General features: G+C 39.9%; 3 protein-coding genes and 1 long non-coding RNA gene across 5 annotated transcripts in view; all 4 read right to left on the bottom strand.

Moving 5' to 3' along the window:
- Window positions 1-2,563: 2,563 nt before the first annotated feature.
- LOC116408667 lies at window positions 2,564-3,126 on the bottom strand. The gene is made up of 2 exons (XR_004221134.1): window positions 3,085-3,126; window positions 2,564-2,820 (listed from the first exon to the last, which is right to left on the bottom strand). It is a non-coding gene; the product is annotated as an uncharacterized LOC116408667 (long non-coding RNA).
- A 45-nt stretch (window positions 3,127-3,171) lies between these two features.
- On the bottom strand, window positions 3,172-5,840 carry LOC101733853 (serine/threonine-protein kinase N2-like). Its single transcript, XM_031896608.1, has 6 exons — window positions 5,760-5,840; window positions 5,542-5,618; window positions 5,197-5,339; window positions 4,726-4,833; window positions 4,527-4,607; window positions 3,172-4,339 (listed from the first exon to the last, which is right to left on the bottom strand). Exons 3-6 carry the CDS (start codon window positions 5,287-5,289, stop codon window positions 4,175-4,177), a joined length of 447 nt encoding a protein of 148 aa, XP_031752468.1. The 5' UTR covers window positions 5,290-5,339; window positions 5,542-5,618; window positions 5,760-5,840; the 3' UTR covers window positions 3,172-4,174.
- On the bottom strand, window positions 5,349-7,212 carry LOC108645754 (protein kinase C-like). The gene is made up of 4 exons (XM_031896607.1): window positions 7,023-7,212; window positions 6,826-6,893; window positions 6,481-6,556; window positions 5,349-6,399 (listed from the first exon to the last, which is right to left on the bottom strand). The coding sequence occupies exons 1-4, from the start codon at window positions 7,176-7,178 to the stop codon at window positions 6,208-6,210; spliced, it is 492 nt and encodes a 163-aa protein (XP_031752467.1). The 5' UTR covers window positions 7,179-7,212; the 3' UTR covers window positions 5,349-6,207.
- A 7,629-nt stretch (window positions 7,213-14,841) lies between these two features.
- The window catches only part of LOC100493583 (multidrug resistance-associated protein 1), a 36,218-nt gene continuing 23,840 nt past the window's right edge, over window positions 14,842-27,219 (bottom strand). For both annotated transcript variants that reach the window (XM_012957969.3, XM_031896609.1), the window contains exons 20-28: window positions 26,397-26,552; window positions 25,977-26,176; window positions 25,502-25,628; window positions 25,096-25,197; window positions 22,624-22,767; window positions 20,813-20,971; window positions 20,101-20,267; window positions 17,821-18,015; window positions 14,842-17,472 (exon numbers count right to left, since the gene is read on the bottom strand). In XM_012957969.3, coding sequence (XP_012813423.2) covers window positions 17,343-17,472; window positions 17,821-18,015; window positions 20,101-20,267; window positions 20,813-20,971; window positions 22,624-22,767; window positions 25,096-25,197; window positions 25,502-25,628; window positions 25,977-26,176; window positions 26,397-26,552 — 1,380 coding nt within the window. In that variant the 3' untranslated portion in view covers window positions 14,842-17,342. The remainder of the gene's footprint in view (window positions 17,473-17,820; window positions 18,016-20,100; window positions 20,268-20,812; window positions 20,972-22,623; window positions 22,768-25,095; window positions 25,198-25,501; window positions 25,629-25,976; window positions 26,177-26,396; window positions 26,553-27,219) is intronic.

Here is a 27,219-nt window from a genome sequence, read left to right on the forward strand (position 1 = left end):
AGGTTAAGTTTGAGGTTGCTTTGGTTCATACAGGAGGAGATAGCCAGGCATATCCCAAGTACATTATATACAGTGAGAAGCAGGGGATTCCCATATCCCAAGTACATAATATATTGTGAGAAGCAGGGGATACCCATATCCCAGGTACATTATATACAGTGAGAAGCGGGGGATACCCATATCCCAAGTACATTATATACACTGAGAAGCAGGGGATACCCATATCCTAAGTACATTATATACAGTGAGAAGCAGGGGATACCCATATCCCAAGTACATTATATACAGTGAGAAGCAGGGGATACCAGTATCCCAAGTACATTATATACAGTGAGAAGCAGGGGATTCCCATATCCCAAGTACATTATATACACTGAGAAGCAGGGGATACCAGTATCCCAAGTACATTATATACAATGAGAAGCAGGGGATTCCCATATCCCAAGTACATTATATACAGTGAGAAGCAGGGGATACCCATATCCCAAGTACATTATATACATATAACCCATGCTTATTCACCCACAGAAAAAGCTAAGCTGTCTAGTACAACTAGACAGCCTCCCTCTTCTCTTCATTTCCTTTCTTTCTGTGACCCATTTCCACTTTATATATTCTCGTCTTCTTATCTATACATCCTCTCCCCAACATCACATCTTTATTCTTCCTTTCTCCTTCATCCTCTTATACTGTTTCTTGTATCCCCTTCTTCCCATTCTCAATATACTGTACAAACCCCGTTGCTCCCTTTTCTCTTTACAGTTTGATCATTTAATTACTATTTTCTTTCCCCTCCCACCCCTTCAGACTACAACGCATGATTGTTCCAAATGACATGCCCCCTGCAAAGCCCAACCAGATTTCAGCACTCACCAAAAACCAAGCACAGAAAGTGATTATAGAGCTGGGCGGTATGACCAAAAATTTATATCACGGTATTTTTCAAAATTATATCGGTGTCACGGTATTTGACAGTATTTTTTTTTTCCATGCATGATTAGGTGTTAACCCCATTTCCTAATAAATTAGAGAATAATTACTGCAGTATTGAAAATCAGAGTCAGGCAAGCGAAGGATCGGCAACAGAAAGTCGTAAGGTAAATCAGGCAGGCTTAGTTTCCCAGGCAAGGCCGCAGACAACATAGCCCAGGAGGAGGCGTTTGATAGCTTTAAATACCCCCCCACGCAAGCGCAGAACCGATGCCGCCAGCGCGTCATGGACGTGCATGCTTTGACATGTACGTACGCTTTGATGCACACGCACCTGGACGAGTGTGCGCAACGTCCCGTGGACAACGGGACGCGCGCGAGACCGGCAGGCCCGGATTTGTGGAAAGGCCACAAAGGCCCGGGCCTAGGGCGGCACAAATTGGGGGGCGGCATGCCGTACCAAAATATTAAAGTTTTTATCACATACGGAGCAATGGGGACCACTCCCCCACTGCTCCGTATGCAATTGTAAAGACCTACGATTGTGAGTTTGCGCATGATGGGGGGGGGGGGCGATGGACAGGTGGCGGCCTTGGGGCGCCGGGCTTACAAATCCGGCCCTGGAGACCGGGCCGCACGGGTGAGTACCCTGACACACCGGTATTGCGGTATCTGAAAAATGAATATAGTTTTAAAAAAAAACACCGGTATTTGGTATTAAACGGTATATCGCCCAGCCCTAAGTGATTAGAAATAAATGCTTCTCTTATTTCAGGGGGCAGCGTGATTGGGCAGTCAGCAACTAAATCTCATGCCAATCCAGCCACATGCTGAATTTACAGTTACAAATGGCGGCTGCAAATAGTAATTCTATTATGGGGATGCTGGGTCGGGATTTGCAGGGAGGTGTCATTCATCGCAGGTATCATTACTGAACAGTCTGTCCAGCAGCCCCACTGACTTACAATGATTGACATTAAAATTCAATTTAAGATAACATTTTTGGGGCCACTGTGACTGCAAAACCAAGAAGTAAAGCAGTAAAAACAAATGTTAGCAAGTGAAAGTGGTTTCAGTTTCTTAAAACCACAGATATGTCTTAATAAACATTAGGTTAAAAGTGTTCAGCACAAATCCTATTCATACGTTTAATGCTGAAAAGGGAGGTATAAAAACAGTGTATAGAGTTCCCCAGCAAATTGTCACACCTCCATTGAGAGTACATTTTCTCTAGGCTCTATGCCCTGCTCTCAATATTAAAATCACGTAACTAATATATCAGGGCAGGGGTTAATCTTTTTGGGAAATTAATTTCTTTTTCCTTTTTTTTGACTTCCACCTTCACTCACTGCACTTCTGCTGGACTCTGAGCTGCAGTGTAGCATCTTGGCCTCTCCCCTCTGTGTCAGTCTGTGCCAATACTTTGGCCCCTCTGTGTTGCCCTGTTATTGGGAGATGAACATTATTAATAAAATCTCACTTATGAGCAACCCATATGCAGGCGCTAAGCCAGGAATCCATAGCAACAGGCAAACATGGCACATCATTCCCTGATTGCTTCTCTCTGACCTCCCATTGGCCAATGACCGATGCCAATATCTCCATCCAAGATCTTTAATCAATACACAGATGATATTCTTGAAAAGCAAGATTTTTTATTTGTATTATAATATACATAAAGTGAGCAGAACAAACAAGTTATGTATGAAATGGTGCCTATTAGGGGAGGAAAAGTGGGTGGCGGTTTGCAGGTGGGGTGCAGGCTTCTTTCTTCACACAGACTCCGATGAGTGTTTGGTACATTATTCATTATACAATCTATGATCTTCATCACGGAATAAGATTTCTTTTGACTGTTGCAACTCTCTGTCTCACATCTGTGTCTCACATCTAAGAAACAGAATCAAAGAAGGATTTAAATCTAAAGGCCAACTAAAGTGCTGGTATAAGGAGCCTGATAATTTAATTGACATTGTAGGCGATTTAATGATATATTTTATATTTAATAAAGCAAATTAACCAGTTGCTGCTACAGGGCAGGGGGAAATAGTGTGCAAAGACTAAATCTAACAAATTAGGAATGCTCACTGCCCCCCAACAGTGAGAGCCCCATATTTAGGGGCTATAAACTATATATTCCTTGAAAGTGCACACCTGCAGCTATTTGGAGATGCCATGCCATGCAGAATTGTGGACGCAGTTCTCTATGCTTTGGCCTGAAAAAAAACAAACAAATTTAAATTTCTCCCCAAAATGGCAATAACTGGAGAAAAAAATGCCCAATTTAGCCCCAAATATATTTTAGTTACGTTTATCTGTTTAGTGGAGCATCTTTTGTCCCTTTAGTTTCATCTGTACTTCACTGCTCTAAAAGGTGAGTATTTGAGATGCCAACTATAAAGCTTGTGGCATTTGCTAAAGAGGTGACGCCAAGTCTAATCGTGCTCGCTGTTCGTGTAGGCATTCGGCTTTTTGCAGCTCTGGCGCTAGGTGGCTAAGAACAAAATATTTACTGCCCAGAAATAAAGGTAGCCTCAGTACTTTGTCAGTTCAATCAAGTTCCCTGTTTCTCTCCAAGCATCTCAGCTATGCCTTCAGCACAGTACTAATTACTATCCATAATAAATAAAAAGGCTACAAATATCATATAGTATTGAAATGCAAACTGGCCCAATCTACCAGCAAACCATTGCTTTCTTTTTACAACTGCAAACAAAAAATCGAGCAAAAATCACTTTACAAAAAACTAGTAAAATCTAAAATGTTTCCTAGAAATACAGATAACAATGGCAGCTTATGAGGCATTAGTGAAAAAATAACTTTGTGGCATCAGAAGGAGAGATGAAATCATCAGTAGGCAAGATGAATTATCATGATCATCACACACCACAAATTTTTAGGGGCCCTGTGTGTTACCTAATACCTCAATTGGCTACAACCCAGTGCTATCCATAACCTAAGGAACATTTTAGGTAAAGAAAATCCCTAACTAACTAAATACACTGTTTCTCACCTTGCCACTAGATCTTACTTGCCTGTTATACAGGTGAGGTTTTACAATATTCTACAAAGTGTGAGAAGACTATTCCTATATTAGCCTACTCAGTCAGAGATTACTGAGGTGGGACACCTGAGCATCACTTTATATGAATGGACTTCTTATATGGATATGGACTGGCCCTCCACCCTCCCCATCTATTCCGTCTACTTATCAGATGTTCCTTCAGCGGTAACTGATGTTCTTTCAGAATCCTCTGAATGCCTCTTGCAGCTCTGATGGAATCCTTGCAGCAGTTGGTGGCAGTGCTGGAGCTTGGCATCCAGGGTTCTCTTGGCTCTCCAGGTCTTCGTTGCCCAGTACATATGGAGCTGTAATTCTTCGCTGTAACAGATGGTCCCAGTCCATATCCTAAAAGACAGGTGATATTTCACAATGAGTATCTGGTCCAAAAACTAGAATAGCTGGAAAAAGAAATTATAATGCATTACGAGGCTACGGAATAGTAAAGCTGAAATTACATTAAACATGAAGAATCTATCAATATTCATTAGTGCTTTTCTGTCTGTAAATCAAAAGGAATAGAATAGAAACTTACTCTAAAGAAGGGGTGCTCTTTAATCATTTCAGCCCCGGCGTCACCCGAACCGAGGCGAAATTCAGGATCTTTCTCTAACAGCTACAAAAAGAAATCAAACATTGTTGTTAAGTCATTAATGTTTTTAATTCTTATGTCTATTTTATTATTCTACTGGGAAAGTATCCACCCAGGAAATACAAGCAATTTTCCAACTTACTTCTTGTATTAGAGTACAGGCATCCTCTGATAGGTCTTCCGGGAATATGATGTCATCATAGAGGATGCTTTTCATTTGCTCAACTGGATCCTTGTTGTTGAATGGTAACTGAGAAAGTGAATAATTATTCCTTTTAGTGAAAAACTAAAAGATTTGTTGCAATATCAACTTAGTGCAGGCTCTGTACTGAACTACATCTCTCATGTGCAGCTGGTCATACAGATACCATTTCTTAGTACAGCACCATGGGGGTATTTCTTATATAAATGATAAAGGGAAGCCAAACATAGTAATATTCATGATATATAGTTTCTGAGATTATAGGTAGTTATGCTTGTAAATATGGAGATTATAATAAGTGTTACACTTATATATATTAATCATATTATTTCACTATGTTTAGTCACATTATTAAAATGCCAATAGCAATGATTCCCCAATGTAAGTTGATAATATAGGAATTGTGCTTACCTCATACAGGAGCATAACATAAATGGTTATTCCTAGGGCCCACCAGTCAGCGGCCATGCCGTATCCAAGTTTCAGATAGATCTCCGGGGCCATGTATGTTCTTGTTCCGCACACGGTGTTCGTGCGGTCGCTGTATCCAAATCCTTAAACACAAGAAACACTGTGAGGAAATTGCAACCTGGGGCCCTAATGTAATGAGGGACTTTTCTCAACTGCTTGCTTCCAAACTACACACCCACTCAGATCTGTTTATGCCACGTACGTATAACACTATATCTAAATGTAATAATACCTAATAATCTGATCTTATCCCCTGTATGCTCCAGAATTATAAGCAACACTTACTGTCTTTGCTGAGGCCGAAGTCTACGATCTTAAGGTAGCCATCCCGGTCCAACAGCAAATTCTCCAGCTTTAGATCTCTGAATTAAAACCAAGTCAATAGTTTAGTAGTTATACATATATAATCCTTATAATAACATCAAACAAATTATTACAGTGCTACAGTAGTGTTACCAGCTCCATCTGGAAATAAAGATGATTTTAGTGTTATTAATGCTTACCTATGGACAATGCCAAGCTGATGTAATGCCTCCAGGCCAAGAACGACGCATGCGGTGTAAAACCTGAATAGAGAAAATATAAAATTCAGTTACTTTAATTTTTTTTTTTATATATAAGCTGATATGTGCGAGAATTAAGATGATTCCCATTCTACTTACATGACGTCCGGTTCTTCTAGTTCCACTGATCTTATAAAGTCAAACATGTCACCTCCAGGTAGATATTCCATGACGTAGAAGAGGTGAGATGCCGTCTGGAAGGTTCCATGTAATGACACCAGGAACGGGTGGTTAGCAGAACTTACCCTCTGAAGGATTTCCTTCTCATGGAAGACACTGTGGGGAAAATCATCCCATTATCACCACATCTTTATGAACAGACCCAGGGTATGACAGCAGATAATAACCAAATGCAAATGATTTAAAGGAATGTGAGGTAAAATAGATATTAAATATAAAAAGAGAAAACTGTCCTACATATAAAGCTGAATATAATAAGAAAAGATGACACAGATATGGCCAATATTAATCTCTGCCCTATCACTGACCTGTCCAAGTTGCCCTTTTCCAAAACGTGTTCTTTTTTCAGGGCCTTGATGGCATATAGCACTTCGGTGTTCTTGTGCTCGGCTAGGAATACCTGGAGTCAGAAGACAGAAAGTTTAATCACTCTGGGTAAATCAGTAGTAACTAAAACCTAATTGTGCAATGAGTCGCTCACCTTCCCGAATCCTCCTTCTCCCAACACTTGACCCAGGTTGAATTGATCAAGTGAGGGAGATCCAGGCTCAACAGGGCTGAAAAATAAAATAAAGAAAATGTAATATATGTTTTGTTCATGTTTACAGACAAGAATAATCTAATATACAGTTTATTTGGTGACCTTCTGTAGCATCCAATCACCTTGGGGGTATTGGCCAGTTACTGTTCTTACCCTCTAATGAGAAGGGAACTATAATAGAATTAAGCTTTACAAACAGTGCAAATTAGGCAATATTAATATTTTGATATATAAGCAACTTACAATTCTAAACCAAAACAATAGAATTTGCCCCAAATCAGATACCTGGTAGATGGTCCTTCTGCGCCCTGTATTTTATTGGCAACATCTGAGCCAAATTCAGAGATGTTGAGCTGCAAACAAAGGACAAATGAGTATTATGCGCAGAATAAACATTGCATGAATTTCATATGTGCAGCACTGAGAATGAATGAGACCCTTGAAGCAAAGAATAAAGAATAATATCTGTAGAATCTACTTACTTCTGATGGAAGACTGGAAGAGGTGGAATTATCTTCCTTTGGCTCAGACTCTTGCTCCTGATTGGGAACAATGTGTCCGATGTTATTGGACGTGCCAGCATCACAATCAGGAGCTTCTGAAACAGAAGCAGAAATGGAACAATATAGTCTCAACATGATGATACAGTTTATTATAATATTACAAAATTAGGCCTACACTTTATAAAAAGTATAAATACTCTCCTATTAAAATAGATACGTATCCTATTGGAATGAAACATAAATGTCCATACAATTCATATAAATGCACTAAGAATAATATTATTAACCATAAATTAATTAATTAAATTCATAAATTTTAAGAAGTCAGTGTGTCATCCAACTTACCCAATAAAAATGGCATCGCTGGTGGTTGAAATGGTGGTACGTATTTATTTGCTTTCACGCAAATCTTCACCAGGGCCTCTGAAGTAATAACTACCCCAGGGACCTCCACCATGGCATCCTACAGAGGTAAAGCATAGTAAGAATCCAACAATTACATGTGTGTGTTTGTATATATTTCACACTCATACAATGTACTTACGAATGAAAGCCAGTTGAAATTGGTGGGGCTGGCTGTATCCCTGGGGATAGTCTCTGCTGGCTCTGAGCCCTCAGGCTCATGAAGAGGAATGGCCCCTCCGATGTTGTGGGAAGAGCCAGGGTCCTCTTCATACCCAGCAGGAAGTGGAGATTCTACAAGAATAAAAACACAACAGATGTCATTATTATCTGGCAGTGGGGTCCTTTTCAAAACTGAAATTGGTTTCCCAGATGTGCAACTCTAATTAAAATGTGCTTTTTAGTATTGGTCACACTTACCTATGAACGATGGCTGTGCCAGGTGGTCGGGCAGCTCTAAGGTGGCAGTAAACTCCACCAGAGAGTCACGCACATCGTTGATCTCTACGATCTCCACAAAAGCATTTTCATGCTTGACTGATAGAATTACGTTCTGTGGAAGAAAAAAAATTAAGTTATAATTATAATACACTTTCCCACCAGTTAAGATGATTGTTCACATATATTAATTGTGGTAAAAATATTCTGCCATTATACTGCAAAATCCAGGGTATGTGGCCATTAATTAAGGATGAAAGTGCCAATTGCGTAGGATTTGTTGTATCAGTATAACGTGTGTGTGTAATTATCTGTCTCATATATGTAAGTAGAGCTCCATGGGCCAAGGTGTTTGATCCTGGCCCCATCAATTTTGCCCTGAACTCTCACACCCTCCCATGCCAGTGCCACCATATTCTTTATCCCAGGTAAAAGGGCAAAAGGAAACGTGAGCAGCCTTACCGCGACTTTACTCTTCTTGCAACCCATCACTTTTTCTCCTGTAATAGAGAAGAGAGATTGGTATCTTTCACAGCTAATATGGAAGCAAAATAAAAGCTGCAGAACATGGACAGGGCATGACCATAGTGTCTCTTTAAATTCTCCTAAATGCTTGACCTATCACATACTAGTGTGTGTTTAGCCAGTATCGGAATAGGCCTCCAAGGGCCCAGTGGGGAAACCTAATATCCACAGCTTACACTCAAATATTAGCTATAAATACTGCTAAATGTTGTGAGTTATGCAGAAAATAAGAAAGGGCTGATGGGAATTGTTCTTGGCTGAAGCCCACTGGGATCTGCTCTTATACTGAGGCCGCTCCAACCATCTTTATTGTGTGGGGTCCAGAAGGGCATTGGTTTACTTAGTGCAGGTGTATGAGAAAATACACATTATCAGCAGCACCTGTTGCCCTGCAGCTGTTACTAAACTACAACTCCCACCATCATCCAACCGAGTTTGGCAGTTGGCTAGATACCCCCCTAAATGACTAAAGAATCTGGCACTGGCACTTCAAAAGGACAGAGAAACAGACACAAAAGATCAAAGTGATACTGACAGATCCCTACACATTTGTGTTGATATGTTTTAATATTTCCATCCATGAAGCTGCTGCCCAACTGCCATTAACTGCCATCCTGGCTCTTTAGCACTGTCAGTGGCACAGGGAATGTGCAGAAATCTCTGCCTGCTGCTAAATAAATAAAGCTACAACATGTGCAATTCCTCCCTATTCATAAATGATAACCATAAAGCTGTAATATTTAGCTGAAAAATGTACTTACAGAGAGAGCAGGTAACAAGCTGCAATCACTAGAGATAATGCTAAGCATCTGACAGGAGGCAGCCAATCTCCTGAGGCTAAAGCAGGCTTAGGGGCGGGACAATGCACCTGATTGGTTGAAGACACTGTTTACATCAGTGTTACCCCAAAACCACGTGTCACAGCTGCAGCAGCCAGGCATAGGTTTAGTAATAAACAGTTGGGTTTGTGCCAGAAAAGCTTTAATTGTGATACAGATACATCCCTATAAGATCCATAATAACTGTAGTCACACCAAGCCCAGATATATCCCATGTTCCTGTATTTGTAGGAGAAGCCAAAGGGAAACTGTTGATATGGTGTAAAAGTACCAATGACATAACTTTAGATTTTAAAATTATTGTAAGATTTATTGGTTTCCATTTGGGCTCCAACCTGTGGCCCTGCAGCGGATTTGCAGCTTCCAGGATCCCCAAATAGACAACCAGTCACATCTTTACTGTTGGTTGCTACGGACAAAATCACCGGTGATATTGGCTTACATGCTATAATAAATATGCCCCTGAGTGTAGGTGTGTGAGAAAATACACATTATCAGCAGCACCTGTTGCCCTGCAGCTGTTACTAAACTACAACTCCCACCATCATCCAACAGAGTTTGGCAGTTGGCTAGACACCCCCCTAAATGAGTAAAGAATCTGGCAACTGCCACTTCAAAAGGATAGACAAACAGACACAACTAATCAAAGTGATACTGACAGATCCCTACACATTTGTGTTGCTATGTTTTAATATTTCCATCCATGAAGCTGCTGCCCAACTGCCATTAACTGCCATCCTGGCTCTTTAGCACTGTCAGTGGCACAGGGAATGTGCAGAAATCTCTGCCTGCTGCTAAATAAATAATGCTACAACATGTCTAATTCCTCCCTATTCATAAATGATAACCATAAAGCTGTAATATTTAGCTGAAAAATGTACTTACAGAGAGAGCAGGTAACAAGCTGCAATCACTAGAGATAATGCTAAGCATCTGACTGGAGGCAGCCAATCACTTGAGGCTAAAGCAGGCTTGGGGGCGGGACAATGCACCTGATTGGTTGAAGACACTGTTTACATCAATGTTACCCCAAAACCACGTGTCACAGCTGCAGCAGCCAGGCATAGGTTTAGTAATAAACAGTTGGGTTTGTGCCAGAAAAGCTTTTATTGTGATACAGATACATCCCTATAAGATCCATAATAACTGTAGTCACACCAAGCCCAGATATATCCCATGTTCCTGTATTTGTAAGAGAAACCAAAGGGAAAATGTTGTAAAAGCACCAATGACATAACTTTAGATTTTAAAATTATTGTAAGATTTATTGCTTTCCATTTGGGCTCCCAGAATCCCCAAATAGACTTGTGCTGCAAGCTGAACATTTCTGCCTCTGCACAGACACAGACACAGAGATCCAAAGCAAAATATTCACTCCCCAGTGTAAATACCTAAATATGTGCAAGAAAATGCCTCCTGTGTAGTGTTCATTAACTAAACCCTAAGACTTGCGATCCCCCACTATAACTGAATACTATAACTGAATACTAAAGATCATATATATTTGTCCCTAAGGAAGAGCACAGTTGGTGCTCGAAACGTTGGATTTTCTTCATTAATAAAAATTTTTTTTGTCTTCTAACTAAGTCCCTGTGTGTGCGGCTCACTGTCTTGCTTTATACATGTTTTTTGCAAGCACCCGGGGCAGTTGATTATTATTAGGGTGTGCTCTGTCTTTTTCTGTATATATATATATATATATATATATATATATATATATATAATAAAATAAATAACTATAATAAAAAAAAAATGACTTAAATTCAATCCTATTTTAAAATGTTCCCTGGCTACAATGAGTGTGATTAACAAGAACCTCCTCAATTAATACAGCTTGTAAATTGCACTACTGAGATGTTTGTTGCCTTATTTACTATTCTGTCTATGGCGGGCGCTTTCTATGGGGGCACTGTGTATGGGGGTACTGTCTATGGGTGCACTGTGTATGGGGGTACTGTCTATGGGGACACTCTGTATGGGGGCTACTGTGTATTGGGCCATTGGGGGCACTGTGTAAGGGGGGGTAAAACTGGTACATAGTTATAACTCACTTATAACTAACTGCCTTCTCTCTATATTTGTATTTTATATGTAGGAGTTGCTATATTGTTTTCCTTAGGTAGTACAGTATGAGGGTATAGTACAATTTGCGTCTGATCCCACCATTTCAACTATATTAAAGGAGTATTTTTTGAAAATATGGGGTGTGGCAATTGGGGCGTGGCCACAAAAGTGGGCGTGGAGGGGGCACAAAAGTAAATTTCTGCTTAGGGCACCCATTTGGCCAGCAGCGGCCCTGGGTATTGTGCATCGTGTAGAAATACACATATACTACTTTTTTTACTGCAGTTGAATAAAATTAAGGTTGAATTTTTGCTTTTGGGCTCTGTAGCAGAAAGCACAAGCATTGGTTCCTGAAGTGCCAGGGATAATTTGGCTCTGAATGCCCCTGCAGCACAGAAAAGATTAAACATCACTCTGCAATTAAATAGTGTGGGAACTTTGACTCCACACCAGCACCTAAATGGGTCCCACTGCGCATAGAAACGCCTGTCTGACTCAGCTCTGTCTGTACCACAACAGGAGAGGGGAGTGTATGCCTGGCACAGCCGCACATCATTGCTATTCTCTGCTCACACTACGGTGCCCTGCAATCAGCGTTCCAAGCAAATGCCCCCCCCCCCAAGCTGTGATTATCGCAGTCTGGCAGCTTTTGTTTCATGCAAATTCAATTTCACTCACTGCAATATGGATCCTTAGCCGCTGTGTCAAAGAAAGCTGTTGTCCCCGGGTGATTCCTCTGCACTAAATGATCTTTCCACTTATCAGTGTAAACCAATGTTAAACAAACATTAGGAGATTCATTATTCACATACAGGATTCTTAGAGATTGTGACCATAAGAAGGTATTTATGGGCCATATTCATTCCTGCACCTGGAACCTTTACAGCACCATTCAGAGTGCAGGGTACCAAGGTGTGAAAATGTACTTTTCCCTATACTATTTATACCTCAGTGTTGTGGTGTATAGTAAATTTTTCTCAAAGGGTAAGGGACTGTACATGAGTGGCACAGCATCATTCACCTACATTATACTGTATGTCCTTCACTTGTGTGTAACTCTATAGGTGCAACACACAAAATGAGCCCTGTACTTAGCCCCTGTGCAAGGAAAATGTCAGATACTGGGCTTCTTTGCACTGCACTGCACCTTGAGTCTTATGCACTAAAGTTGGTATAACTGCCAAAGCAGTGCTAGTATATAGAGTGTATAAAACAGTTTCACTTTTGTAAGGCTTAATTTCACACCCACTCTTGCTCCTACTGCTGTGAATAGTGTTAGGAAATAAGCCCTTAAGGGGGAACTAAAGCCTAACTAAAGAAGTAGGCTAGAAATGCTGAACATGTTTTGGGCTTCTGTACACTCCCAAGGCAACCACAGCCCTTTAGCAGGGAAGATCTGTCAATAGATATATACCCCCAGTAGTTACCAGTCTTCTTTAATTCTGATGCTGTGTGCTGTTGTAAATTACCTAAGCTTAGGGTTTGGTGAACAATCAACCATAGTTCCTTACAGGAGAAAGCAGTCATTTTGAATACTTGTTTGACTGTAGTGATGGCCAAAAGGCCATGTAAAAAACTTTAGATAACAAGAAGCCATAGGCTTTAAAGGAGCTTTCTGAAAGGTGGATAACACTAAACTGAGATCCATGGGGGGGGGCTGGTTCTGGTATTGTGGTCTGACCCTACAAATGACCTGGAATAACTGTTTAAACTCTACTTCTACCCACTGATGTTGACACAGGGCAGCCAGTTGAGGTTTGATTGCATAGGTGAAAAACATCTGCCAAGTCTTGTATGCAAGCTCAGACAAATCCTTATCCTGTCAAAGGCTGGCCAAATGGAGCAAGGCAAAGTTGGCAAGATTGAGTGGTCCCTAGGTGAGGAAATCTGGTTGGAGGGGCTGATGCCATGGTCTGGCTATTGACACTGACTTTGAGACAAGGTCCACGTACCAAGACCTGTTTGGCCAGTCTGGTGCAATAAGGATGGTTGTTGTTTGTTCCTACTTTATTTTGTGTATCATCCTTGGGAGAATTGTTAGTGGAGGAATGCATATTCTTTTCTGAAATTCCAATATATAACTAAATCTTCTATGAATGATGCTCCCAGATCCTTTTACCTGGCACAATAGATGGACATCTTGATATTTGTTTTTGGATGCTAGCATGTCTATATCTGGGGTCCTGCATTTTGTCACAAATCGTTGGAAAATTTGAGGGTGTAAGGACCAATCTCCTTGGTTGATTGTTTGGTGGCTATGGTAGCTGGCCTCCCAGTTCTAGACTCCTGGGATGAAGACTGCTAATAGAGCTGATACATAGGATTCTGCCACTGGGGAACAATTGTAACCTCTTGCATAGCTTGAGTGCTCCTTGTGCCTCCCTGTTTGGTGATATATGTCCCTGTTGTGGCAATATTGGATTGAAAGTAGAATGGGTGACCCTCCAACAGGTGTGACTATGCCATTTTTTTACCACTATGATTTCCAGTAGGTTGATAGGCATCTGGGCCTCTGCTGCTGACCATGTTAGGAAGGTGAAGACCACCCCCCAGATGGACAGGCTGGCATCTGTAGTGACTGCATTCAAACTAGGAACAGCCCAAGGCCTGCTGTGGTGAGATTTGTAATCTCACCCCATCTCTGTCATGACTGTTCTAATCTGCTGGGTCAAATTAAAGTGATTTTTGTTCCATAACTTTATGAAGTGTTGTCATTTGAGACCTTGCAAACGTGGACAAACCCTTTACGTAGTGTATACTCAATCTGTCTATTGGCTCCTTAATTCAACATCTTCTGTCTTTAAAGTTGTATGTTTAGAGTCAATTGCAGTATCTACCCTGGGGGCCTTGTCACAAAGTTTTTTCTGTTTCTCTGGAATAGGCTATGTGGAACAGAAGTTTTGGGTAACTACAAATAAGGCTTGGACCATTATGTATCAATTGAGAGATGGCCTTGAAAATGGGAAACACCCTGGCTTTTCTTGGCCCCCAAGACTCTGTTGGCCTTAGATGTTGCTGTGGTTTGTTTTTTATCTTTAAAGTTGCAAGCATATTCCTTTAGAGTAACTTGGCTGTCTCCGGAGGTATTATAGAAATTTATTTTTCCACAGGGTAAGAATCAGAATTACATTTTGTTACTTCAAGTCCCCCAGTGTCATCCAGATCATTTCTGGATTTAAAGGAGCCGGAGGCAATTTGTTTTAGTAAAGGCTTCTGTCTCTAAAGACTCAATGGTTGCTTTATTCCAACCTATAAAATCAGATAATGGTGGTGGCATGGAAGATGTAGATTGTCTGGCTTCCTGTATACAGTAGGTGCTGTACTAGACCGTGGCTGCTCAGCGTGGGCTGTGTGTGGGGCTGAAGCAGGAATATGCCTTTAGAAATGCAATGTTTGTATGAGACACCCTGGTCCATCTCTATACAGACTGCACTCTGTATGTCACATAAGTCTAATACCCAGTGACGCTGTTCCAACTCCGTATATTCCCTGTAACTATATTCTGCAGATTTCAAGGAAACAGAAAGAAATATCATTCAGGAATATCTTTATTTTTACATATTTACCTTTTCATTACAATGTTTTTCAAAATTTCCTACATAAAAATATTTGAATGTTTTTATTCTATACAAGACAAAAATATACCCGCATGATATCATCTTCCACCGACAACAAAAACAGCCATATTCCAAAGTGACCGCAGCTGCACTTGGCATAACCATCGGTTGAAGGTGCATTTACTTTCATTTACATTATGTTGACCAATTTTTAAACTGGCCTCCATTTTTTATGATTTTCTAATTCTTATTCTTCCTTTTCTGTCAATTTATGCCTGCAACTAAAATTATCTGGTTGCTGCGGTCAGCACCACCGGCAACCAAAAAAACAGATCAACTGTAAGGTTCTCATTGTATTGTTATTCTCATTTTTATTACTAACATTTGTATACAAGCTCTTCATTTTATATTTTCAAATTAACTACCCCCTTTCAAGCTGTGAGATGCTCTATCAGTAGTCTAATAAAAATATAACGTACAAATTTATAAAAAAGAAACAGTGCAGCACAAAATGATTTCCACAAGTTTAGGCTGTGTTGTATAATGTTGTGGTGCATATGATACAGGAAGAAGAGGTAAGTAATATGGCATACATACTGTATATATATATCCACACTACACTAATCATTTAAAGAAAAATCCATTCCATTCTATTAAAACCAGCTAGCTGTTATTGCTTGCAGCATATGCATCCCTGAGTATTTGAAATGAGCAAATAGAGGCGTAAAAAACGGACTTTTCTGCAGCTTTGTACCTGTCAAAACCAGTGCTGTCTCCATGCATGGAGGGAACCTAACACACCAGGATGTGACTATATCCCTACTTGCCCACAGGTCTCTGCACTATGGAATGGCTATTTTTTTTGCACTTTGCACACTGCATGCTGCAATGTAAATGAGCCCTATTGTCTTTAGTCATGGATTTTGGCTGATTCAGCAAGCACGTTTCCTTAAAAGACAAGGAAAGGGTAATGCACTGTGGGATGGCGCCAAGCTTTTAGGTACCTTCCGATGTATTAAAATGCTTTTTCCGCAAAAAAACAAGTTGGAAAAAATTCCACAGGTGCAGGCATCTTCTTACCTGGCACCACGGCCCTATCTTACCCATATTTCCCAAGGCTCCCAGACTTGTGCATGGGCACAAGAGTAACATTTTCTAATATTACTATACTATATTGTTGCATGTGAAAGCCTAGCTGCAAGCTGCAAGCTGCAAGGGAACCTTGGCGAATATTAAAAAGTGAAAAAGCTCTCCAGACTAGTGCAATATTTTCTAAACAGAAGCACCAGTACATGTAAAAAAAAAAAAAAAAAAAAAAAAGATTAAAAGTGATTTAATACATGGGGGGTTTCCTAATACATTGGTCCCCTGCTGGGTTACCCTTTCATGGTCCTTCAACTATCACTCAACCTTCTATGTTGCTTCTCAAGGCTTCTTGACATTTTGAAGATGGGACCCCCCTGCTCCAATCTAAGGAGAGAAATCAACACCCACTTGGCTGACCCTGTAAATCCAGTACCTGGAGCAAAATCCTCCCCCCCCCCCCTTCTCAGCTCCAGGGCATTGTTTTTCTGAAGGTTCTGATACTGGCCACATCCACTGAGGTAGTGAAATACTTTATTGCTTTGGTCGTTTCCTTTAAAAGGAATGTGTGCCTTAGAATGTACATTAAATATGATGTGGGCATTAGTGATCTGCATCCCACCCTAACCCACTCAGTATTTATAGGCCTGTTTCCACCCCACCCATCAGTGGCATCACCAAAGGGCCAGGGCACATAGGTCTTACGGGTTTTTAGGTGGCCTGCACATCACTATAGGTATAGGAAGAATATTTGTCATCGGTCTTTATCTTTTTTCTTTCTTACAGATGGAGCATGCTCTGTGTTGTCATCCCTCACCCAAAACAAAACATCTCCGCAATGATTAATGAAACTGCAAACTGGCTACTACAGCCATTAACCCTTTCAGCTAGACTATGACTTGCCTTCCAGAGTGCAGCACAATGAATGCTTTGGATTATAAGGGCCACTAAACAACATGATTTTAGATAAGTGGAATAGAAAAGCAAATAAAAAAAGGGAAGAGGAGATACAGATCCTTTCAGTATCTCAATTTCTAGAACACAAGAATAGTTAATTTTTCTGTAAAACTTCTCCTTTGAATAAACACCACTCCCCATATATTTAATAACAATCGAAGTGAGCAGTTGCTGTTCCTGGCTGACATGTAGAACGTGCTGAGATGCCTGTGGAACCCAGAGATCCATTAAAAACATACCATTATTATTTATTTTCTGCTTTCCATCACTTCTCTTCATTGTACAAAGAATGATATGCAAAGAATGGGTTATTGCTAAGTAACCAGGAGGATGGAGTGTTTAAAGGCAGCGTTGGTTGAATGGCAAAAGAAAGGGAACTCAACTTCTTTCTGCTGCATTTAAAAGATCTTTAGCTAATACTCATCTGCCTTGGGTTAATTCTCTGCATGGCCACTTTGGAGGATCTTAGCTTCTGATATCATCCGAGAGAAATATCCTTTCTTCTCTATCAGTCGTTGGGGCTCACCAAATTCTACAACTCGGCCAGCGTCCAGAACAAGCACTCTGTAGAAAAGTGGGGGGAAAAAATGTTTGTTTTTGAAACCAGATAAACATAACATATTTATGCAGTTATTGCTTATGTCAAAAAACAGGGGCAGTGAAATCACTGTATAACCCAGATTTTTAGATTTTGTTTAGATACTGACAATTTCAACATTTGTTCTTGTCACCCAATACCTAATAAGTGTAGAACAAACATAGTAGAATGCCAATCCTTAGTTACCTATTTTTACAACATGCAAGATACCCTCTCTGAAAAGCATCTAGGTGATTATTGCTCTCTGCTAATGGCCATGAATAACAATATATGAGATGAATAAAAGCACACACATAACAGTAATTAGTTCTAACCTTTCTGAATCCAGAACGCTGTGCAGCCGGTGCGCTATGGTCAGGACGGTGCAGTCGGAGAAGGCCTTACGGATTGTGGCTTGTACCAAGTTATCAGTTTCCATATCAATAGAGGCTGTTGCTTCATCTAAAACCAGGATCTTTGCTTTGCGCAGCAGGGCACGAGCCAGACAGATCAATTGCCTTTGTCCAACGCTGAAAAGTAAAGCCAGATCCATGGCAGTGTTAAAGGAACAGTAACACTAAAAAATAAAAATGTTTTAAAATAATTAAAATATAATGTACTGTTGCCCTGCACTGGTAAAAATTGTGTGTTTGCTTCAGAAAGACTACTATAGTTAATAGAAATAGCTGTTGTGTAGCCATGGGGGCAGCCATTTAAATTGAAAAAAGGAGAAAAGGCACAGGTTACATAAGAAGATAACAGATAACTGTGAAGAATACAATGGGAATCTATGCTACTTATCTGTTATCTGCTTAGTAACCTGTGCCTTTTCTCCTTTTTTCAATTTAAATGGCTGCCCCCATGGCTACACAGCAGGGTATTTATATAAACTTCAGTAGTGTTTATGAAGCAAACACACAACTTTTACCAGTGCAGAGCAATAGTACATAATATATTAATTATTTTTATACACTTTCATTTTTTGGTGTTACTGTTCCTTTAAAGGGCTAGTTTGTCTTTGAGTTAACTTTTAATATGTTATAGAACAGGGCCACACTCAGATGTAAAAAGTGTTGGTGAGCCACACAAGAATGAAAAAATTGTTTGGGGATGCCAAATAAGGTCTGTGATTGGCTATTTGGTAGCCCCATGTGGACTGCTACCCTGCAGGAGGCTCTGCTTGGAGTAAAACTGTGTCTCAGTGCTTCCAAAACTTGTCTCCAAACCAGAAATGTAAAAATGGCACCTACTTTGAGGCCACTGGGAGCAACATCAATGGGGGATCACTGTCTTCATTCTTTATTATTCATTCTTTATTTCCAGCTGTCAGATGGGGGTCACTGACCCTGGCAGCCAAAAAATAATTACTCTGTGAGGCTACAGTTGTATTTTTACCCTTTATTACTTATCCTTCAATTCAGGCCTCTTCTATTCATCTTCCAGTCTTTCATTCACATCACTGTCTGGTTGCTAAGGTAAACTGGACTACTGAACTATTGGCTACTGAACAAATAAGCAAAATAATAAAAACACGGCACCACACTGGCCAAAATATGTAAGCCTATTGCCTGTATGCATATTTTGGCCAAGGTGTGAGACTTACATCTAATTTTTTGTAACAATTATTTTTTAAAGGCAGAAGCTGGCAATTATTTCCCTTGTTTTTGTGTGCAAATAATGGCTTTTTATTGTTTCTAGCAATTGATACTGGAACTGCAGTCAATTCCAGAATGTATGTTAGACAGAGCGCTGGCACATGGTTGCTTTCTAGCACTAGGGTAACCGCCAGGTTATTAAGAAGCGATCTGGGGCCGAAGGGCTTACTATCTGAGGCTTACTGACCAGATGAACCTTTTACTCACTTATTAAAGTGGTCCTGTTCAGCAGCTGGTAGTTAAGACTGAGGGCTGGCAATTTCTTTCTATTTTTCAAGCTTTGCCTGGAACATTTCTATTCTTTCTATGATAAACATGTGCGTGTGAAACACAGAAACTGGGAGAGATACACAGCTAGCATGGCTACTGTTTATATACAAAAAAAACTTCTTCAGTTCAACAAAAAAAGGTACTGAGAAGTTACAAGTTTCTTCAATATTCTTCATGTTTATCCATAGTATTTAAAAAAATTCCTTAATTATACTTCTTAAATGAATTTATTGATATATGTCCCATGTAGATCAAAGGTCTTGCTGCTTTCAGGCTCGTACAAATGCACCCAGATATGGAATATAGCGGGTGCTGTACACATGTTTATATACAGCAATTAGCTGTCTCCTACATAGAAGCAAACAGCTCTTTACTTTTGGCTGCTCCCCATGGTTGCAGTATATGTTTATATTCCTACTGTTATAGCATTAGAGCTGTGGGATGTGTATAGATGACTTCTGCCTAATGAAATACATAGGCATATGAATGGAACAGTAACACAGTTCTACATTTATTTACAAGCCAAATGGAATGTCCAGGGCTCCAGTTGCAAATTGCAATTAGTAAAGTTACGAGTTAGGCCTAAAGTATGGGTATTCTACCTACAGTATGCCCCCCAGTACCAGCTGCCAGTACATGTGCTGGCTGTTGCTCTAGCTAGGAGTGGCACATCTGGCAAATCATAGTTACCTTAGATTTTCACCCCCTTCAGAAATATCATGGTAAAGCCGTTTTGGAAGGGACATCACAAAGGGTTTCAGGTGACACAATTCTAGAGCTTCCCACAGCTCGGCATCAGAATGCTGCTCTAGAGGATCTAGATTCATTTGGAGGGTCCCAGAAAACAAGACAGGGTCCTGGAAAACAATCATATCACTGAGATCAAAAACAAGAAATTCAATCGAAATAGAAAAAAAATCATGGGTAATATAATTTAGAATTAGCGTTATATTTACAATACATCTACCTATATTATATATATTATTTACAGCACAGTATGTTTAGAGTATATCTAACCTGGGTAAAAAATAAAAAAAAAATTTCCACTGTCCTAAAGTTCAGTTTTTAACCTACCCCCCCAAAATTCCAGATGCAAATTTTTGAAGATTAAAGGCTCCAACCTAAACCTGCTTTGGCCACTCCCAGCTACACCATGTCCTTGCTGCCCTAGAAGCCAAGCTACAGAGGGTATGAGAAATACAAATATTAGTCTTCTTAAAATAGTAGAAAGTGACAGGCCATACATTTTTAGAGCAGGTTATCTATGTAGCTACACATTCCATATGTGACTCAGTATTCAAAGTGGCAGTCCAATCCCAAAACACTTTTAACACTATGATTCTGACCAATATCCATTCAGTTCCTATGCCAGTAGCTGAGTTTACATCCCAGTCTGACTCACCTGAGGTATGATATTAAGTTTGCTTCTCAAATCATGGAGTCCAATCGTTGCTATGTCAATTCCATCAATAATGATCTTGCCTCCTGTGCCTTCGACTGTCCGGAACAAACAGTTTGTGAGGGTGGATTTCCCAGCTCCAGTTCTTCCAACGATTCCCAGCTAAGATACATAAGAGCAGTTATAGAAATACTGTCATGGATCTCAATTTAAAGAAATAAAAGGATGTAAGATTTTTGCACAAAGAAGCATTTAATGGATGTTTTTGTTAATAGAGATTATCCAGCAGAATCCTGCATTGAAATCTGTTTTTCAAAAGCGCAAACAGATTTTTCTTTATATTTCATTTTGAAATTTCACATGGGGCTAGCCATATTCATCATTTCCCACATGTGACCTGTGCTCTGATAAACTTCAGTCACACTTTGCTGCTGAGCTGCAAGTTGGAGTGATATCCCCCCGCCCCCAGCAGCCGATCAGCAGAACAATGGGAAGGGAGCAAGATAGCATCTCCCAGTAGATATCACAATAGTAAGATATCCAAGTCCGGCTTGGGACTCGTTTCACACAATATTTGGTGCATGTATGGCGGATCGATGAGACAACCAATATCGCAAAGGCTGTGGATATCGGTCATGTCGTCAATCGAGCGGGTTAAAAGATTTTGATCGGGTGCCATTGAAGGCACCTGAGCAAAATCTGCGTTTAGGGCGGAATCAGCAGGTGGAGGTGGAATCCTTGTTTCTACCTACATATCTGATTAATCAGCCCTGAACATCAATGGGGGAAACAAACGATCTTTCCTACGACCAATGGTCGCAGGAAAGATTGTAATTGCTAAGTGTATGGCCACCTTTACATGGGAGTAGGAGAAACAATAGGTTAGCTGAAAGCAGTTCTAATGTGTAGCGCTGGCTCCTTCTGAAAGCTCAGACTCAGGCGCAATGCACTGAGATGGCTCCTACACACCAATATTACAGCTAAAAATACATTTGTTGGTTCAAGAATTTTTTTTTTAAATGGAAGAGTGAATTATTTGCTATATAAACAGTGTAATTTAGAAATAAAAAGTATACCGTAAAAAACAGAATTCCTTTATACTAACTAACTTTAACTAACTTTATTTGACTACAGTTTTGTCATAGTTTTGCCACTTTATAATTCTTTCTCTTACACAAATTGCAGCGTACATTGGAACTTATTCTTTGCCTTTCATATTCTCCTGTTTCCTATTGTGAGTCAAAATACATGTCATGTTTCTTCCAACAGTGGCAAGTCATCTGCCCCACCATTCATCTCCCCTGTCTGTCAGAAGCCAGGCAGTGTCCGGACTGACAAATCAGGCAGGCAGTGATGTGATTGGCTCAAAAGCAAAGGAAACAAATGGAAAACCCAAGGGGTATTTTGGAAGTCTAAAGAGAAACCTAGACTTGGTGCCCAGCTATTGGAGTGGCATCTAGCCCCCAATAAATACCCAGAGGGGTCAAGAAAACAGGAAGACTGGATGAAGGAACACACAGTGCTTGAACATCAAGAAAAGGCATAGAAAACATTTCACAGCCAGAACAGAAACACGAGGCAGGTAAATGCTTTAAACCTACAGTGAGGAACAATGCACTGCAATGACCACAGTACTCAGCAATGATTTATGTTTAAAAGAAACAGAAGAAAATGTCTGATTTGCAGGTCTGTGAATACAACATAAATGAATATTCATGTTACCATTAGTGAATGTCACCTGCTGGTTGCCCTTTAATAGAAAGCAGCTCTTGGGCCTTGGGATTCTTTAAGGAGTCTTTATGTTTGACATTTACCTTCTCTGTAGCATGCAAGCGGAAAGTTATATCCTGAAGGGCAAGATCGTGATCTTCCCTATAGCGTGCCTTGTAATTGACAAACTCTATTATGCCTTGGTCTGGCCAACGCACAGGAGGTCTCTTGCCCATGATCCAGGGAGCCTGCAATGAAAGATTATATATACAGTCATTTGACATACTCCCTGTCATTTTTCAAGTGGAATTTTGCTTAGAATTGGCGAAAAAATTCACTGATGGCGAAATGGAAAATCCATGTTTGGCAAGAAATTTTGCTTATCACTACTTGTGTGCAGTGTGCTTATTGGCTCAGCCTTGGGAAAAGGCTACTTTCTACAAATCAATTCACCACTAATCTAGGTCATATATGTAGTATGTATGTGAATATGTATATGTTTTTTGTATATTTATATAGTGGTACTGTGTATGCAATACACAGTACAGTAATACAGATATGGGATCTATTATCAAGAATGCTTGGGACCTGGGTATTTCCAGATAATGGATCTTTCTGTAATTTGGACCTCCATACCTTAAGACTACTGAAAAATAATTTAAACATTAATTAAACCAAATGGGATTAGTTTGCCTCCAATAAGGATTAATTATATCTTATTTGGTATCAAGTACAAGGTACTGTTATACTATTACAGAGAAAAAGGAAACCATTTTTTAAATGTTTAATTATTTGATTAAAATGGAGTCTATGGGAGATGATTTTCCCGTAATTTGGAGATTTCTAGATAATGGAACTTATACCTATAGTACAAATAGGAGGACAAACGTTGCCATTAATTCAAATAAATATGCACAATGACAGAAATATACGCAGCAACAAAGATTAAGGGGCTGATTTACTAATCCACGAATCCGAATGGGAAAAATTCGGATTGGAAAACGAACATTTTGCGACTTTTTCGTATTTTTTGCGACTTTTTCGTAGCCGTTACGACTTGCGCGAATTGTCGCGACTTTTTCATAGCCAGTACGACTTTCACGAATTGTCGCGACTTTTTCATAGCCATTATGACTTTGGTGAATTGTCGCGACTTTTTCATTGCCATTACAAATTTTGTGAATTGTCGTGACTTTTTCATAGCCAGTACGACTTTCGCAAATTGTCGCGACTTTCGTATTGAGCGCTCGAAAACGTCGCAAAATACCGATCATTACGAAAAAAACGCATTCGGACGCTTTTCGGACGTTCGTGGATTAGTAAATGTGCCCCTAAGTGTTCTTGGCCAGACATGCATGGTATTTGTGCAAATTTAGCCCCCGGGCACTCTAGCTGCATAGGGGACTGTGCTTCTGATTTCAATTATCTGTCAAAATAATAGGTCCGGGTGCATAGATCTGAGACAGTTAGCAGTCAGAGACGACAGCCATGTCAGAGTGTATGTGCCATTTTGCAGCGTATAGTGTAGATTGTAAGCTCTTTCTTGTAGATTGTAAGCTCTTTTGGGCAGGGCCCTCTTCACCTCTTGTATCAGTTATTGATTGCTTTATATGTTACTCTGTATGTCCAATGTATGAAACCCACATATTGTACAGCGCTGCGGGATATGTTGGCGCTTTATAAATAAATGTTAATAATAATAAAATAATAATAAATAAAGTATAGTGCCATAATGTACCATCAAAGCCAGTTTGTGGATACAACTTCCATTGTATTTGTATACTTTATTTAGCCTTGGAGTGCTCCCACAACCTTTTTGTGTATTTATGTATTTTAGCAGATTTAATTCTGCAGGAAGAATGGCCAAACTTCCATGTGGGTTCAGCACCCCCACACCCGTCCCTTTAATGGTGGTCTTATGCCTTTAAAAAGAATGGGTGTTGGTTAATGGGCAGTCTTCTCCTCTACAAGCCGCAAGCGGGGGAGGATTAGGCCTGGGGAACCAGGCAATCTCTCTCTATATAAGCAAAAGGCATGGGAGTGACTAAGCCCTCTGACTCAAACCAGCCCCCAGGTCAAGAATGGCAATAGTGCACGGGAGTGCCAGCCTTTGAAAAATATGACCAGAGGTAAATAGATAGGACCACCATACGGGGTTTACCTTGACGTGGTATGGTGGCTTACCAATCTTATGATCATAATTTTGTAACTAAAAACCCCTGTTTTTTGTCAATATACTGTATGCACTAGCATGAAACTAACAGACAATTTACTTATGAAACAGGGGACCAGGGAATGTGCATTGATCAATCCCTTTTTCTTTTTGTATGTTTGTAATTAATTTGGCCAGATCAGTTGCACTTCCATTGTATTTGTATACTTTATTTAGCCTTGGAGTGCTCCCACAACCTTTTTGTGCAGTTTGTGGATTGGTTGACTTAGTGCTCTGCCAAAGCAGTCTGAAATAAAATGCAATTGTACATAGAAGGACACAAACTCCATCCAGGAAACTACACCTTCGGACTAATACATTTTATTAATACATTTTACTTTGCCCACAGATCCCAAAACATTACCTCTTTCTGCATTTCTTCATATTCACAAATCCTTTCAATGGCAACACCGTTGGTTTCTATTTCACATGCCTTACGAACCCAAAAATTTAAAGTCTGGGTGATCTAGGAGAAATAAATCAAGAAAGAATTTTCATCAATGTGGATTATTTTAAACAAAACCACCAAACCCTTGTCAACAGTCCTCTATGTCACTTCTGTAAAAAATACCTGGAGATGGTGCTTAGGAATCAACAACAATGGCTGGTTTAGGCACAGGGAGTTTCATGATATAGATAAGGTGCCCTTGAGTTATTGCTCTCTAACTTGCATTGTATCTGACCCATATTGTTATATATATATATATATCATTGCCCTTATGCAACAGTTATTTATTAACACCTTGCAAACTTCAGTGACAATCACTTACATTTAATGCATACGTTATTGATAATCCCACTATGCCCGAATTCATTTTATCCCCAGCCTGGACAGCAAATAGGGCTGCAAAGAATATCATCAAACTTCCAAGAAATTCCAGCCTCACAGCAAGCCACCTGCACAGGAAGCAAAGATATAATGAGATAAAGAGATATATTGTAGTAATGCAAACATATGTCCTGGACCTGTGTCGAGTCTTGGCCTTCTCCTACATTACAGAATTAAACCCAGGGGGTTGATTTTTCACCTTATCCCACATCATTCTTGGTCAGCCTGTACCTTACTCAGACAATAGTTGAAGAGCTGCCTATTATTTTCATTATTATATCATTATATTATTATCATTATTATAGGAGCATTTTTGTTTCAAAACAGGAACACATTGTAAATTTGGGATTTGCCATGACTGAGAAAAATACCATTCAGATTGAAATGCTCAAAACTTGTTTCTTTAGTCCTGTTACCTGTTTGATATGACGTTATTATAGTAGCAAACCAGGTTTTCATTCACCACGTCTTTGTTCTGATTGATGAACCTCTCCTGATGTCCATAGGCTCTGATAGTCGGTGCCCCCATCAGTGTTTCGCCAAAGTGAGAGATCACAGGGGAACGAGAGGCGCCATCAAGTCTTCTGATTTGCCGTGAACTGGAGATGTAGTATCGCTGAGGTCGGGAAAGCAGAGTGGTCAGAACTGTGCATGATGCTGTAGATTCTGATTGAGTAGGGTCAAAGTGCCCAGACCATGATAACACACACCCCTTTCATTATCATTACACCTTCCCATAACCTTGTTATGGCTGGTATTTGCCTCACAGCACAGGAACCATGCGCTCATTTTCATTACAATATCCCATCAGTCGTGACTTGATCTCTTGAACTTACTTGGATAAGCAGGTACAGGAATCCAAGGGGAACAACTGCAAGAATGAAAATCGGAGTAGCATACACAATGACAATGATGGTCCCAAGGACATCGAGCATGCAGTTCAACCAGGTGCGTAAGTAGTAATGGAAACGCTCGTCTATCACATACACGTCCTGAAACATAAGCCATCAGTATTTTTATGGTTGGGTTTGGAGGAAGAATCTACAGATGGAGCACCTAGTATCACAAATGGTTTCCCTGAATATCCCACTGAACTCTTTGGTTCTATATTTATGGTATGTTCAGCCCTTTTAAAAGTGGGGGTCACTGAACCCAGCAGTCAAAAACTATTGCTCTGTGAGGCTACAATTTTATTGTTACTTATCTTCCTATTCATTTCTTCTCCTATTCATATTCCAGTCTCTTATTCAAACCACTGCATGATTGCTAGGGTAAATGAGACCCTACCAACCAGATAGCACTGAAATACTAAACTGGAGAGCTGCTGAACAAAAAGCTAAATAACTACAAAACCACAAAAATGAAAAAAAAAATGATGACCAATTTGCAAATTTTCTCAAAAAATCAACGTCTACATCATAATAAAAGTTAATGTAAAGGTGAACTTCCCTTTTAATCAAATGAACCCATGGAAATCCAGATTATAACATGTACTAGAAAATGCTCCGGCTATAACTTTACAATTCTAACTGCTGTTTTCTTGAATAGTCTTCCCTTATCTTCGTATACAATATTGTTTAGTTATATGCTTGTGTTCCAAAAAGTAACATAAGAAACTACCACTGAAAAGTTCTTTACACATACATCTCAATAAAAATT

The sequence above is a fragment of the Xenopus tropicalis genome, chromosome 2, assembly GCF_000004195.4.
Source record: "Xenopus tropicalis strain Nigerian chromosome 2, UCB_Xtro_10.0, whole genome shotgun sequence".
Taxonomy (NCBI): Eukaryota; Metazoa; Chordata; class Amphibia; order Anura; family Pipidae; genus Xenopus; species Xenopus tropicalis.